Source organism: Astatotilapia calliptera, chromosome 3 (genome assembly GCF_900246225.1).
Source record: "Astatotilapia calliptera chromosome 3, fAstCal1.2, whole genome shotgun sequence".
Taxonomy (NCBI): Eukaryota; Metazoa; Chordata; class Actinopteri; order Cichliformes; family Cichlidae; genus Astatotilapia; species Astatotilapia calliptera.
Window position 1 is genome coordinate 31,709,980 of NC_039304.1, and position 15,630 is coordinate 31,725,609.

At 35.7% G+C, this 15,630-nt stretch overlaps 1 protein-coding gene across 1 annotated transcript; it reads left to right on the forward strand.

The window, feature by feature from the left end:
- The first annotated feature begins 190 nt into the window (after positions 1-190).
- Positions 191-15,375, forward strand: LOC113014312 (receptor-type tyrosine-protein phosphatase eta-like). Its single transcript, XM_026155747.1, has 15 exons — positions 191-436; positions 546-791; positions 1,681-1,926; positions 2,528-2,773; positions 2,903-3,157; positions 3,267-3,512; positions 8,299-8,562; positions 9,503-9,748; positions 10,149-10,532; positions 11,466-11,711; positions 12,310-12,555; positions 13,288-13,545; positions 13,661-13,891; positions 14,516-14,773; positions 15,167-15,375. Exons 1-15 carry the CDS (start codon positions 226-228, stop codon positions 15,373-15,375), a joined length of 3,792 nt encoding a protein of 1,263 aa, XP_026011532.1. The 5' UTR covers positions 191-225.
- Positions 15,376-15,630: the final 255 nt, after the last annotated feature.

Here is a 15,630-nt window from a genome sequence, read left to right on the forward strand (position 1 = left end):
ACTGTGTTTGGAAATGTCAGAAGCAGTGGAGTAAACTGCATCGCAGTTACTGGTAAGATATATTTTCTCTAACATAGACAGATAAACCAGGATGGACCGGCTCATTAGTACTTGAAACTTTAGCTGATGGAGAGTTGTTTTTTTTTTTTTAATCAAAGCCACTTTCCTCTGTTATCTTTAGCTCTACAAAGTGTTAATAATGTGACTGTGGTGCATCAAAATGAGATGAGTATACCACTGGAGTGGAACAAGGTTAACAACATCTCAACATACATACTGCAATATGGTAATATAAGAGAAGATATTAATAAAACTGAAGAAGGACCCATAGTACATGTGGTCACTTCTCTGACTGCTGGGACAAACTACACATTCACTCTCTTCACCACGTCTGATGGACTCAACAGCAGTGGATACAGATTCAGTGCTGTGACAGGTTAGTGAGCACTGAATAAAACATTCAGTCTAATTAAAACATAAACAAAATACAAGATGTTGTTGGGAACATTGTTTTAGTTTCTTTTGTGTGTGTTTTTCTATTCTAGCTCCTCGTAATGCTGAAGAATTCGAGGCCGTTGGTCAAAATGAGACCAGCATAAATCTGCAATGGAAAACAGTCTCCAACAGTGACAGTTATCTACTTGTGTTTAATGAAAGAGAGATCAGCATTAGTAATTCTGAAAAAGAATACAGAGTGTTAAATTTGACCAGTGGAACCAGATACACTTTCACTCTCTTCACTGTGTTTGGAAATGTCAGAAGCAGTGGAGTAAACTGCATCGCAGTCACTGGTAAGATATATTTTCTCTAACATAGATAGATAAACCAGGATGGACCGGCTCATTAGTACTTGAAACTTTAGCTGATGGAGAGTTGTTGTTTTTTTTTGTGTGTTTTTTTTTTAAATCAAAGCCACTTTCCTCTCTTATCTTTAGCTCCACAAAGTGTTAATAATGTGACTGTGGTGCATCAAAATGAGATGAGTATACCACTGGAGTGGAACAAGGTTAAAAACATCCCAGAATACATCCTACAGAATAATAACATAAACATTTGCTAAATTTTCCAACTTGAATATGTCAAATACTAACCCGACCTATAATCCTAGACTGCTTACTGCTAACCTGTTGGAGGCTAACAGATTAAAAACAGCTAAAACAGTCATAGTCCTTTAAAATGTTCCACAGTTGATGCTCCTCTACAACATGAACAAGAGCAGAGCTCTATAATGATGTTTAAGGTTTCTCAGAAACAGAAGAGTGTAGCTCACCTAATATTTTTTGAACTACAACCACTGTGTGTCTTTTCTTTTTCCGCTCCAGATAATGTTGACAGAGTGAATGTGACCACACAAAATGAGAACAGTATAACTCTGACCTGGAACAAGGTTAACAACATCTCAACATACATGCTGCAATATGGTAATATAAGAGAAGATATTAATAAAACTGAAGAAGGACCCATAGTACATGTGGTCACTTCTCTGACTGCTGGGACAAACTACACATTCACTGTCTTCACCACGTCTGATGGACTCAACAGCAGTGGATACAGATTCAGTGCTGTGACAGGTTAGTGAGCACTGAATAAAACATTCAGTCTAATTAAAACATAAACAAAATACAAGATGTTGTTGGGAACATTGTTTTAGTTTCTTTTGTGTGTGTTTTTCTATTCTAGCTCCTCGTAATGCTGAAGAATTCGAGGCCGTTGGTCAAAATGAGACCAGCATAAATCTGCAATGGAAAACAGTCTCCAACAGTGACAGTTATCTACTTGTGTTTAATGAAAGAGAGATCAGCATTAGTAATTCTGAAAAAGAATACAGAGTGTTAAATTTGACCAGTGGAACCAGATACACTTTCACTCTCTTCACTGTGTTTGGAAATGTCAGAAGCAGTGGAGTAAACTGCATCGCAGTCACTGGTAAGATATATTTTCTCTAACATAGACAGATAAACCAGGATGGACCGGCTCATTAGTACTTGAAACTTTAGCTGATGGAGAGTTGTTGTTTATTTGTGTGTTTTTTTTTGTTTGTTTGTTTATCAAAGCCACTTTCCTCTGTTATCTTTAGCTCCACAAAGTGTTAATAATGTGACTGTGGTGCATCAAAATGAGATGAGTATACCACTGGAGTGGAACAAGGTTAAAAACATCCCAGAATACATCCTACAGAATAATAACATAAACATTTGCTAAATTTTCCAACTTGAATATGTCAAATACTAACCCGACCTATAATCCTAGACTGCTTACTGCTAACCTGGTGGAGGCTAACAGATTAAAAACATCTAAAACAGTCATAGTCCTTTAAAATGTTCCACAGTTGATGCTCCTCTACAACATGAACAAGAGCAGAGCTCTATAATGATGTTTAAGGTTTCTCAGAAACAGAAGAGTGTAGCTCACCTAATATTTTTCAAAAGGACTGATAAAAATACTGAAACTGAAGCCTCGCTCCATGTTTCTGTGTCTGACAGAAAATGTTGTTACAGTTTCTTGTTTGTGCATTTTTCTATTCTAGCTCCTCGTAATGCTGACGACTTTAAGAAAAATGGACAAGATGAGACCAGCATAACTCTGGAGTGGAAAACAGTCCCCAACATCGACAAATACATTCTTGTGTTTAATGAAAGAGAGATCAACATTAGTAATTCTGAAAAAGAATACAGAGTGTTAAATTTGACCAGTGGAACCAGATACAATTTCACTCTCTTCACTGTGTTTGGAAATGTCAGAAGCAGTGGAGTAAACTGCATCGCAGTTACTGGTAAGATATATTTTCTCTAACATAGACAGATAAACCAGGATGGACCAGCTCATTAGTACTTGAAACTTTAGCTGATGGAGAGTTGTTTTTTTTTTTTTAATCAAAGCCACTTTCCTCTGTTATCTTTAGCTCTACAAAGTGTTAATAATGTGACTGTGGTGCATCAAAATGAGATGAGTATACCACTGGAGTGGAACAAGGTTAACAACATCTCAACATACATACTGCAATATGGTAATATAAGAGAAGATATTAATAAAACTGAAGAAGGACCCATAGTACATGTGGTCACTTCTCTGACTGCTGGGACAAACTACACATTCACTCTCTTCACCACGTCTGATGGACTCAACAGCAGTGGATACAGATTCAGTGCTGTGACAGGTTAGTGAGCACTGAATAAAACATTCAGTCTAATTAAAACATAAACAAAATACAAGATGTTGTTGGGAACATTGTTTTAGTTTCTTTTGTGTGTGTTTTTCTATTCTAGCTCCTCGTAATGCTGAAGAATTCGAGGCCGTTGGTCAAAATGAGACCAGCATAAATCTGCAATGGAAAACAGTCTCCAACAGTGACAGTTATCTACTTGTGTTTAATGAAAGAGAGATCAGCATTAGTAATTCTGAAAAAGAATACAGAGTGTTAAATTTGACCAGTGGAACCAGATACACTTTCACTCTCTTCACTGTGTTTGGAAATGTCAGAAGCAGTGGAGTAAACTGCATCGCAGTCACTGGTAAGATATATTTTCTCTAACATAGACAGATAAACCAGGATGGACCGGCTCATTAGTACTTGAAACTTTAGCTGATGGAGAGTTGTTGTTTATTTGTGTGTTTTTTTTTGTTTGTTTGTTTATCAAAGCCACTTTCCTCTGTTATCTTTAGCTCCACAAAGTGTTAATAATGTGACTGTGGTGCATCAAAATGAGATGAGTATACCACTGGAGTGGAACAAGGTTAAAAACATCCCAGAATACATCCTACAGAATAATAACATAAACATTTGCTAAATTTTCCAACTTGAATATGTCAAATACTAACCCGACCTATAATCCTAGACTGCTTACTGCTAACCTGGTGGAGGCTAACAGATTAAAAACATCTAAAACAGTCATAGTCCTTTAAAATGTTCCACAGTTGATGCTCCTCTACAACATGAACAAGAGCAGAGCTCTATAATGATGTTTAAGGTTTCTCAGAAACAGAAGAGTGTAGCTCACCTAATATTTTTCAAAAGGACTGATAAAAATACTGAAACTGAAGCCTCGCTCCATGTTTCTGTGTCTGACAGAAAATGTTGTTACAGTTTCTTGTTTGTGCATTTTTCTATTCTACACTGAAAAAAATAATCAGTGGTATAAACGTAAAAAAATTATTGTAATCGGTTGCACGAAATTAAGTTATGTTTGGTTAACCTTAGTTTTTTATGTTATACCTGCACACATTTTTCTGGTAACACAAACATGACTTTTTTATGTTGTTGTTATGTTTTTCATTCCGGTCAAATATTTATAGAAACCACTTGTTTATCAGACATGAACTTTTTGTGTTAATTGTATTGGACTACTATGTGTTATATTGACAAGATTATTTTATGGTAAGCTTATTTTATTTTATAACAAATTTCTAATATATAATATATAATATAATATAGTATATAATTGAGTGTTCAATAAATAAAACTAAATTAAGGCTGATCCTATTGTATGTACTGTACACTTTCTCTTCAATCAAAGAAATAAGCAAAACATTTTTGAACAATGACCTGTATTTTTGAAAATACTACACAGTTGTAACAATGGACTTTCAATTCAGGCTTCCAAAATATACATGAGTCATATTTGTACAATGCATCTCTTGAAAAACATTCCACAACATTCCTCAAAGTTATCTGCTGTAACCTGAATTCAACATTGTGGGGCCTTATGACATCGCGCTTATGTAAAAAATAGTTTTTTAAATGTAAGAGCCATAAGGTAATATGGCAACAGGGGTGTAAATATTAAAATGACACAAAGAAGAGACTTAAAATAACATTATAACCCACAGGCACAAAACCAAGAGACCTAAACTGATTAGTATTGGCTTGCTTCTATCACTAAACATCACAATCACTAATACTAGACAATGCAATCTGTTTGTAGTGGTGCACCTTGGGGAAAAAATTGCAAACTGGTGAAATTGGTGCAAGGCACCATTTCCATTGAGAAAAATGGACATTCAAAGTTTGAATTTTTTTTTAAAAAGAGTCATGGCTTGAAAAGTGAAAACTGCAGTAATAAAGGCCCCAAGTTGAAAAGTGCCAGAAAAATAAGTTTCACTATGTCCTGCAACTTTACCAGTGCTGGCTTAAAAGAAAGGATGGTACATATTTGAAGAGGTAAACATGTTGTTCCCACATCATAACTGGAAAACTGTTCAATTGTACAGTCTGGTCCTGAAAACCTGGGCCTTCTTTGAAAGGCTGTTTCTTTTGAGCTCCATAACCAGTTTCTATAATACCTCAAAGGTATACTTTTCCAGTGGGTAGGTGAGGTTCAAAGTGTACATTAGTCCAAACAGCATTGCAGCTGCTAGGGTATAGTTATCCAAATCCTGCCAGACTCTCTGGCCTTCAAGGACTATCCCGATGTCCTCAGGGCTGCCATTGGCATCTCTTGACTTTATGATGTAAATTCCCATGGTTGTTTCCTTATTAGATCGTTGGATAATGGCTTCATCTTTGGCCTAGAAAATGCAGAATTCCAAAATTTAATTAAACAGAACACTGGTCAAAGAACATTATACCAAATCTTATTTTAATCTGTGTCACTATTCCAAAAAATGTTAACATTAACACATTAGGTGAACAAAAATGGATTCATTACAGCATGTGATTTGAGTCCTCAGAATGCTTAAAAAGGTAATGAAGTGAAATCTCCATGCAAAGAAGCAGAATACTGTCAGAGCACAGAGAGGTGTTCAACTATCAACTCCACACATAGAAAAATGCAGGTAAAAGAAAAAAAAAAAAAACGCACCCATGGTAAATTGTGAAAATCCCAGGTGATTTTCAACATACTCCTGGCATAGAGTGACAAGCAGCATTTTGTTAAAATTATTATTTTCCCTAAAGTGTATACACAAATTATTTTTTTCTTACCTGGGCCGTGGGCTCCAGAATGTTCTGCAGTCTTCTTCCTATTTGTCCTCCTCGCCTTTTGAAGACCTTTATTAGTTTGTCAGATAGCACATCTATCTGCGAGAGTAATCTGGACTGCAGTGGCATGGTGGTAATGCGCTTAAACTCTGCATTTATCTAAAAAGAGAAGTTGTCACATAAAAATGCTGTCAAAATCTCAAATCTCACAAGGTTACATCCACACAAAGTTATATTACTATTTATTAGCTATGGGTCCCATGTTGCTGAGCAGTTCCATAGTTGCCCTTACTTCCAAACCACCCAAAGCCTGTTTGCAACCACAGCAGTTGCCTCCTTCTGGCCATTTTGCAGTTCTGCCAAATGACCCAGAAACTACATCTATTATTGTCATATACACATCAAGGTCTTTCATTAATACTTAGTTAAATTAGTTAATTTGACCTTTCCAGAAAATTTACCTTACAGAATGTGAGATAACATATGCAAATCTTCACTAGTAAATAAAATAATGTTATTAAAACCTTAACAGTAACACCTCTACATAACAGCGCTAGAGAATTGTTCTGAAGCAACACCAATCTGCCCTTCAGCAGGGATAAGCACCATATATCGATACAGAAAAAATAAATTTAACATATTTATATTGTCATTATTTTTATCTCTTTAAGCCCTCCTCTCAGTCTCTCTATAAATCAGTTAAAATAATTTGTTGGGTTTTTGTGTGTCTTTAACATGTTATCAGTAGATTACATTCACTGCCCCAGAACATGAAATAAAGCCCCACGTCATGCACTTCCTCTCCTAATGAGTACTGCATAGGTGTCATGCCCTAAATAAACCGACTTTAGTGAAGACACCCCCCCCCCCCCCCCAACACACACAGAGCCCACCCCATGGCAAACTAGCTTATTTAACTGTTTAACTAAAACATTTTAGGTACAACCAGTTAACTAAATGGACACAAGTTTGTTAGTCTGTATTCACTGAGAAAAAACAAGCGGATGTGACTGGGCACACACTGAAAAAAAGCTAATGCACATAATATTGTCCCGCAGCTTAAGCTAGCATTATCGTTAGTTAACTTAAGGAATGACTTGTTTTTTACATTATGTTGCTCAACAGCAATTCATGAGAAAAACTTCCCCATCTAATGGATGTTCTCTTCGTTTCCTCTCAAACATGTAGTTTTCAGTTTACCTTGACAAAGTAAAGCTCAGCACCAAACGTAAACGAAGCGAAGACAAAAAATGGCGGACCGCCACAGTGAATTTTCCCTCGCAAAACACACCCTGGGGGGTGGAGTTTCAACAGAAAACATAACTATTTTCTGTTATTTTGATATGACTGATTTTAAAAGACTGAACATCTTTCTAAAACAAGTGAAAGGCGTGAGACTTAATTATGTTTAGACCAAAAATATAAATGATTCATGTTGGATATATTTACTGTATTTTTACTAATTTAACAACCTCATCATTGCATTAGTCGCTTTATGCTATAGCATTACGCTTACATTAGCTTGAAGCTCAAGGTCGTCATTTTATTTAATTTCTTTTTCTGGGCTTACAAACAGGACACACAACATTTAGATAACCGTTACACTGAATCTTGGGTCTGTGTTGAGTCTTCCAGCTGCTGACTACAGAAGCTAGATTGACCTTTCAGCATGTTTATAGCGGCTGTGGCTATGTGCTGGTAATGTTACCGTGTGTGAGCAGTCACATTGGCAGCAGACATGTTTCAACAAACTAGTCATATCCCGGCCCTACATTAGCTTGTTTAATGGTTAAGACACTGCAGGTACCACCACTTACTACAGACACCGATGCAAGTTTGTAATAGTCTGTTAATTTAGACTGAAAGAATATAGAAACAATATTAACTCACATTATATATGTTAATTACTAATTTGCTTATCGCATAATTTCGGTTACCATTAGCTAACTGGAGCTAGCTAACATTGGCCTCTCATGGTTTTCGATAAACAGCCCACATACCTGTAAAATAACAACACCCAGTAAAAGTCCACATATATAAAGGGTCTACACTCGTTCTCACTGGTGTGTTAGCTTTAAAATCTTATTTACCTTCAAGTGTAAAACTCCAGATGGTAGTAGATTTCCCAAAGCGAGAGACAAAAATGGCGGACAGCGCAGCCGATTTTTCCTTTCCAGGGGGCGGAGCTTGAGGATAAAACACGACTAACTTGTTTCTTTTCAACATGATTTGTTCTAAAAGAATCAATATTCTTAAAGAATATGTGAAAATTAAAAGACAAAAATATGTTTAGATGTGAAATTTAAATTAGTCATGCTGGATATATGAAGTAATTCTATACAAATTCAACAACCACCCTATTGCATTTTTTTTCAGTGTAGCTCCTCGTAATGCTGACGACTTTAAGAAAAATGGACAAGATGAGACCAGCATAACTCTGGAGTGGAAAACAGTCCCCAACATCGACAAATACATTCTTGTGTTTAATGAAAGAGAGATCAACATTAGTAATTCTGAAAAAGAATACAGAGTGTTAAATTTGACCAGTGGAACCAGATACAATTTCACTCTCTTCACTGTGTTTGGAAATGTCAGAAGCAGTGGAGTAAACTGCATCACAGTCACTGGTAAGATATATTTTCTCTAACATAGACAGATAAACCAGGATGGACCGGCTCATTAGTACTTGAAACTTTAGCTGATGGAGAGTTGTTTTTTTTTTTTAATCAAAGCCACTTTCCTCTGTTATCTTTAGCTCCACAAAGTGTTAATAATGTGACTGTGGTGCATCAAAATGAGATGAGTATACCACTGGAGTGGAACAAGGTTAAAAACATCCCAGAATACATCCTACAGAATAATAACATAAACATTTGTTCAATTTTCCAACTTGAATATGTCAAGTACTAACCCGACCTATAATCCTAGACTGCTTACTGCTAACCTGGTGGAGGCTAACAGATTAAAAACATCTAAAACAGTCATAGTCCTTTAAAATGTTCCACAGTTGATGCTCCTCTACAACATGAACAAGAGCAGAGCTCTATAATGATGTTTAAGGTTTCTCAGAAACAGAAGAGTGTTTTTTTTTTTGTTTGTTTGTTTATCAAAGCCACTTTCCTCTGTTATCTTTAGCTCCACAAAGTGTTAATAATGTGACTGTGGTGCATCAAAATGAGATGAGTATACCACTGGAGTGGAACAAGGTTAAAAACATCCCAGAATACATCCTACAGAATAATAACATAAACATTTGCTAAATTTTCCAAATTGAATATGTCAAATACTAACCCGACCTATAATCCTAGACTGCTTACTGCTAACCTGGTGGAGGCTAACAGATTAAAAACATCTAAAACAGTCATAGTCCTTTAAAATGTTCCACAGTTGATGCTCCTCTACAACATGAACAAGAGCAGAGCTCTATAATGATGTTTAAGGTTTCTCAGAAACAGAAGAGTGTAGCTCACCTAATATTTTTCAAAAGGACTGATAAAAATACTGAAACTGAAGCCTCGCTCCATGTTTCTGTGTCTGACAGAAAATGTTGTTACAGTTTCTTGTTTGTGCGTTTTTCTATTCTAGCTCCTCGTAATGCTGACGACTTTAAGAAAAATGGACAAAATGAGACCAGCATAACTCTGGAGTGGAAAACAGTCCCCAACATCGACAAATACATTCTTGTGTTTAATGAAAGAGAGATCAACATTAGTAATTCTGAAAAAGAATACAGAGTGTTAAATTTGACCAGTGGAACCAGATACAATTTCACTCTCTTCACTGTGTTTGGAAATGTCAGAAGCAGTGGAGTAAACTGCATCACAGTCACTGGTAAGATATATTTTCTCTAACATAGACAGATAAACCAGGATGGACCGGCTCATTAGTACTTGAAACGTTAGCTGATGGAGAGTTGATGTTTTTTTTTTGTGTGTGTGTGTTTTTTTTAATCAAAGCCACTTTCCTCTGTTATCTTTAGCTCCACAAAGTGTTAATAATGTGACTGTGGTGCATCAAAATGAGATGAGTATACCACTGGAGTGGAACAAGGTTAAAAACATCCCAGAATACATCCTACAGTATAATAACATAAACATTTGTTCAATTTTCCAATTTGAATATGTCAAGTACTAACCCGACCTATAATCCTAGACTGCTTACTGCTAACCTGGTGGAGGCTAACAGATTAAAAACATCTAAAACAGTCATAGTCCTTTAAAATGTTCCACAGTTGATGCTCCTCTACAACATGAACAAGAGCAGAGCTCTATAATGATGTTTAAGGTTTCTCAGAAACAGAAGAGTGTAGCTCACCTAATATTTTTTGAACTACAACCACTGTGTGTCTTTTCTTTTTCCGCTCCAGATAATGTTGACAGAGTGAATGTGACCACACAAAATGAGAACAGTATAACTCTGACCTGGAACAAGGTTAACAACATCTCAACATACATGCTGCAATATGGTAATATAAGAGAAGATATTAATAAAACTGAAGAAGGACCCATAGTACATGTGGTCACTTCTCTGACTGCTGGGACAAACTACACATTCACTGTCTTCACCACGTCTGATGGACTCAACAGCAGTGGATACAGATTCAGTGCTGTGACAGGTTAGTGAGCACTGAATAAAACATTCAGTCTAATTAAAACATAAACAAAATACAAGATGTTGTTGGGAACATTGTTTTAGTTTCTTTTGTGTGTGTTTTTCTATTCTAGCTCCTCGTAATGCTGAAGAATTCGAGGCCGTTGGTCAAAATGAGACCAGCATAAATCTGCAATGGAAAACAGTCTCCAACAGTGACAGTTATCTACTTGTGTTTAATGAAAGAGAGATCAGCATTAGTAATTCTGAAAAAGAATACAGAGTGTTAAATTTGACCAGTGGAACCAGATACACTTTCACTCTCTTCACTGTGTTTGGAAATGTCAGAAGCAGTGGAGTAAACTGCATCACAGTCACTGGTAAGATATATTTTCTCTAACATAGACAGATAAACCAGGATGGACCGGCTCATTAGTACTTGAAACTTTAGCTGATGGAGAGTTGTTGTTTTTTTTTAATCAAAGCCACTTTCCTCTGTTATCTTTAGCTCTACAAAGTGTTAATAATGTGACTGTGGTGCATCAAAATGAGATGAGTATACCACTGGAGTGGAACAAGGTTAAAAACATCCCAGAATACATCCTACAGAATAATAACATAAACATTTGCTAAATTTTCCAACTTGAATATGTCAAATACTAACCCGACCTATAATCCTAGACTGCTTACTGCTAACCTGGTGGAGGCTAACAGATTAAAAACATCTAAAACAGTCATAGTCCTTTAAAATGTTCCACAGTTGATGCTCCTCTACAACATGAACAAGGGCAGAGCTCTATAATGATGTTTAAGGTTTCTCAGAAACAGAAGAGTGTAGCTCACCTAATATTTTTCAAAAGGACCGATAAAAATACTGAAACTGAAGCCTCGCTCCATGTTTCTGTTTCTGACAGAAAATGTTGTTACAGTTTCTTGTTTTTGCGTTTTTCTATTCTAGCTCCTCGTAATGCTGACGACTTTAAGAAAAATGGACAAAATGAGACCAGCATAACTCTGGAGTGGAAAACAGTCCCCAACATCGACAAATACATTCTTGTGTTTAATGAAAGAGAGATCAACATTAGTAATTCTGAAAAAGAATACAGAGTGTTAAATTTGACCAGTGGAACCAGATACAATTTCACTCTCTTCACTGTGTTTGGAAATGTCAGAAGCAGTGGAGTAAACTGCATCGCAGTCACTGGTAAGATATATTTTCTCTAACATAGACAGATAAACCAGGATGGACCGGCTCATTAGTACTTGAAACTTTAGCTGATGGAGAGTTGTTTTTTTTTTTTTTGTGTGTGTGTTTTTTTTTAATCAAAGCCACTTTCCTCTGTTATCTTTAGCTCCACAAAGTGTTAATAATGTGACTGTGGTGCATCAAAATGAGATGAGTATACCACTGGAGTGGAACAAGGTTAAAAACATCCCAGAATACATCCTACAGAATAATAACATAAACATTTGCTAAATTTTCCAATTTGAATATGTCAAATACTAACCCGACCTATAATCCTAGACTGCTTACTGCTAACCTGTTGGAGGTTAACAGATTAAAAACATCTAAAACAGTCATAGTCCTTTAAAATGTTCCACAGTTGATGCTCCTCTACAACATGAACAAGGGCAGAGCTCTATAATGATGTTTAAGGTTTCTCAGAAACAGAAGAGTGTAGCTCACCTAATATTTTTCAAAAGGACTGATAAAAATACTGAAACTGAAGCCTCGCTCCATGTTTCTGTTTCTGACAGAAAATGTTGTTACAGTTTCTTGTTTGTGCGTTTTTCTATTCTAGCTCCTCGTAATGCTGACGACTTTAAGAAAAATGGACAAAATGAGACCAGCATAACTCTGGAGTGGAAAACAGTCCCCAACATCGACAAATACATTCTTGCATTTAATGAAAGAGAGATCAACATTAGTAATTCTGAAAAAGAATACAGAGTGTTAAATTTGACCAGTGGAACCAGATACAATTTCACTCTCTTCACTGTGTTTGATAATGTCAGAAGCAGTGGAGTAAACTGCATCGCAGTCACTGGTGAGATGTAATTTCTCTATATTTTCTCATTTTTTTGGGGAACATGCTTATATACTAGCTTCTCGTAACATAAACATTTGTTAAATTTTCCTATTTTTTGTCTGATGTACATTTACAACATTAGACAGGGGACATTAGAATTTGAAATTTAACTTTTATACTTTCTAAAGGCTTAGGAAACATCAATGGTTACTTAAGGATGAAACATTGTGAATCAGACTTTGTAAAATTGTCTTTATTTCATCTTTAGCTCCTGATATAATATATTTAAATGGACAATATAAGTCCAAGTCGATATTCTATATTTTCCTTCTGGCCTGCAGTGCCATTTATTCATCCTGGCTCCACCCACCAACCATATCTCTGTGAAGAAGGAAGTGTGCATCTAACCCTGATGATAGGCTTGTGCTTGTGATAGAGCAACAAATATGGATAATGTGCTCTTAGCGAGCAGCATGCTTAATTATTATATTTTATACAATAATTATCTAATTATTATATTATTAGTACACACTATTTATTTATTTAATTTTGACTGATCTGATCACCTGATTGGAAACATACATTGATGCTGAGCCATTTAGCTCACACACCTACTCAGACTTAAGTATGTAAAAGCTTGTGTTAACTGAACTAGCTCTATGCTCCTGTATGTTACACAGTCACATGTAGCTATTTCATTTTAAAAGAAAAAGATGAACAAATTCCACTTCTGAGTTTTGTTTTTTTCAGTTCCACCAGTGGTGCCTTGGATCAGTGTGACTGAACGATTTGCTAACAGCATAACTCTAGAGTGGGAGAACATGAATAAAGCCTGGCAATACGAGCTTCAAATCAATGGTGGTGTGTCAGATAGTGTGTCAGACGTCTCCTCAGATACAATCAGAAAAGTAGTGACATCTCTTCAGCCTGGATCACAGTATGATTTCAGCTTAACCACAGTGTTCGCTGGACTCAGGAGCACTCCTTATACGAATTTCACAGTAACAGGTAAAAAAAATTATCTCTGTTAGACTTTTATAACTTTTTCTTGTCTCTTTTCAATGAGTTGTGTAAAAAAGAAGAAGCAGGTTCATGCATATAACTGTTTTCTCCTCTATTTCAGCCATCGACTGTGCCAGTGCAGACTGGAAAGTTACCAACTCATCAATCAAAGCAAAGATTGAAGGCTTGTTCTCGACCGGAAGCGCCTATAATGGATCTAACGTTCATGTCAGTGATGGACATGAAAATGTGTCGTTTACTGGACTTTACCCTGGTGCCACCTATAACATCTCTCTTGTCTATGAAAAGTCTTCCAGAGTTTTCCTGCAGTGTGAACACAAATTAACAATTCGTGAGTACAACAGAAACCATTTGAAGAACTAGCATATTTTTAATCTGTAAATTAGTTTTTAAGATCTTAAAGTATTCACTAATATTGGTTACAGAAAGGTTATCTGTGAATTTATTTAATTTAATTTTTAATTTTTAGTTTTCACCCTTGCATTCAATTTTTAATCTTAAAAAGGTTTATTGCAGAAAAATAATTTTGTTAACATACCTACATACCACAGGTTAACACAGTTACATAATATGATTCAGTATTAATATATGAGCTTTAACTAACAATCATTTTATTACTAACTGAAGAATTCATTCTGATGAATTAGCTCAAGAAATTAAAAAGGTTAAAACAGAAAATGAGTAATTCTTTCAATATCTAATGTGTCAATGTTGAGGTCTTTATTTTCTAGTTTTTATATGAAAATTCCAAAAATATAATAAACTTTTTAAACTGTAGGGTACTGCTTTGAATTAAAAGTAAAACAAATAATCTTTCTATTTGAGAACAAATTTTAAAATGATGCACTTTTCATAGACTCTGTTTTATAGTATAAAAAGTTTAATTATACTCACTGTAAGTCATATATTTTCTGCTTTAGTTGTGACTGTAAAACCTTTTTCTTGTTTTACTCAGTTCCTCCTAATCTAAATGCTCACTGTGAGTACTGGGCAGCTGGATACTCTGTTCTTATTAAATGGACAGTTCCAGAGGGCGAGTGGACCAATGCGGAGGTGAATGTGGCTGGAAAGACTCACACAGTAGCTAGTCCTGAAACTGAGATCATAATCGATGGATTCCAACCTGCCAAAAAATATAAGGTGTCTGTAACTTCACTGTCTGGGGTGAGGAGTTCTGAACCGCATGTGTTTTACTGCCAAACTGATCCAAGGGGTGAGTAAAAGTAAATACATTACCATGTTACTGCTTGTAATCATAACAACATACAGTATTTTCAACTTTGACTTGATTACAAATGGTTTCATTTCACTCAAGTTTAAAAATAAACCTCTACATTTTTTAACTTCGTTGTATTTTAATAATGCTTTTGCTCCCTTTAGAAGTTAATTTACTTGAGTTATCTTCATCTAATATGAAATGTGTGATCTGAAAAACCTCATTTTAACAAATATGCAAAAAGCTTAGAAGTCATAAAGAGAGCACTGTATACTGTCCCTAAATGCCATTTCACTGACACAGCTATTAAATTTGACAAAACATAAATAGTCTGTCTCAATGCTACAACACAAAACATCCCTAATTTAAATTTAACTGGCGCCCACTCAGGTTCATTTGTGCTGAGACTCTTCCGCCATCTAGTGGTCTTCAGTCCTTACTGCTTTTCTACTGGTCTGCTTCTGTCTATCTACTGGAGCAGGAAGATGACAAACAATCCAGCTGTCTCCATGGAGATGACCAAGTGTGATGGAGGAGGAGATGAATTATATGAAGACTATGACAATGTCACAGTGCTTGGCACCGAGCATGACTTCTAAGCAGAAGAGACCAGTTATGTACTTGGTTAGTTTAAAAACTAGATAAAAAATATTCTACTAAGTACTCTAAGTACTCAATTTAGATTAAAAAGTACTCATTTTTAGGCAAGAAAAGTACTAGTTTCATATGGCGAAAGTATTGTTTTAGTTTAGTTTAGTTTAGTTTAGTTTAGTTTAGTTTAGTTTAGTTTAGTTTAGTTTAGTGCGCTCTCTGCCCTGTCTTAGAAACCACACTTTTTCCCGTGGAGGAAATGT

Bases quoted from the DNA above. Each gene is read 5' to 3' on its own strand.
- LOC113014312 (XM_026155747.1), top strand. From the start codon at position 226: ATGAGTATACCACTGGAGTGGAACAAGGTTAACAACATCTCAACATAC. The intron at 8,563-9,502 runs AACATAGACAGA...TTTCTATTCTAG, and splicing joins TGGTAAGATATATTTTCTCT to CTCCTCGTAATGCTGACGAC. The intron at 14,774-15,166 runs GTGAGTAAAAGT...GCGCCCACTCAG, and splicing joins CTGCCAAACTGATCCAAGGG to GTTCATTTGTGCTGAGACTC.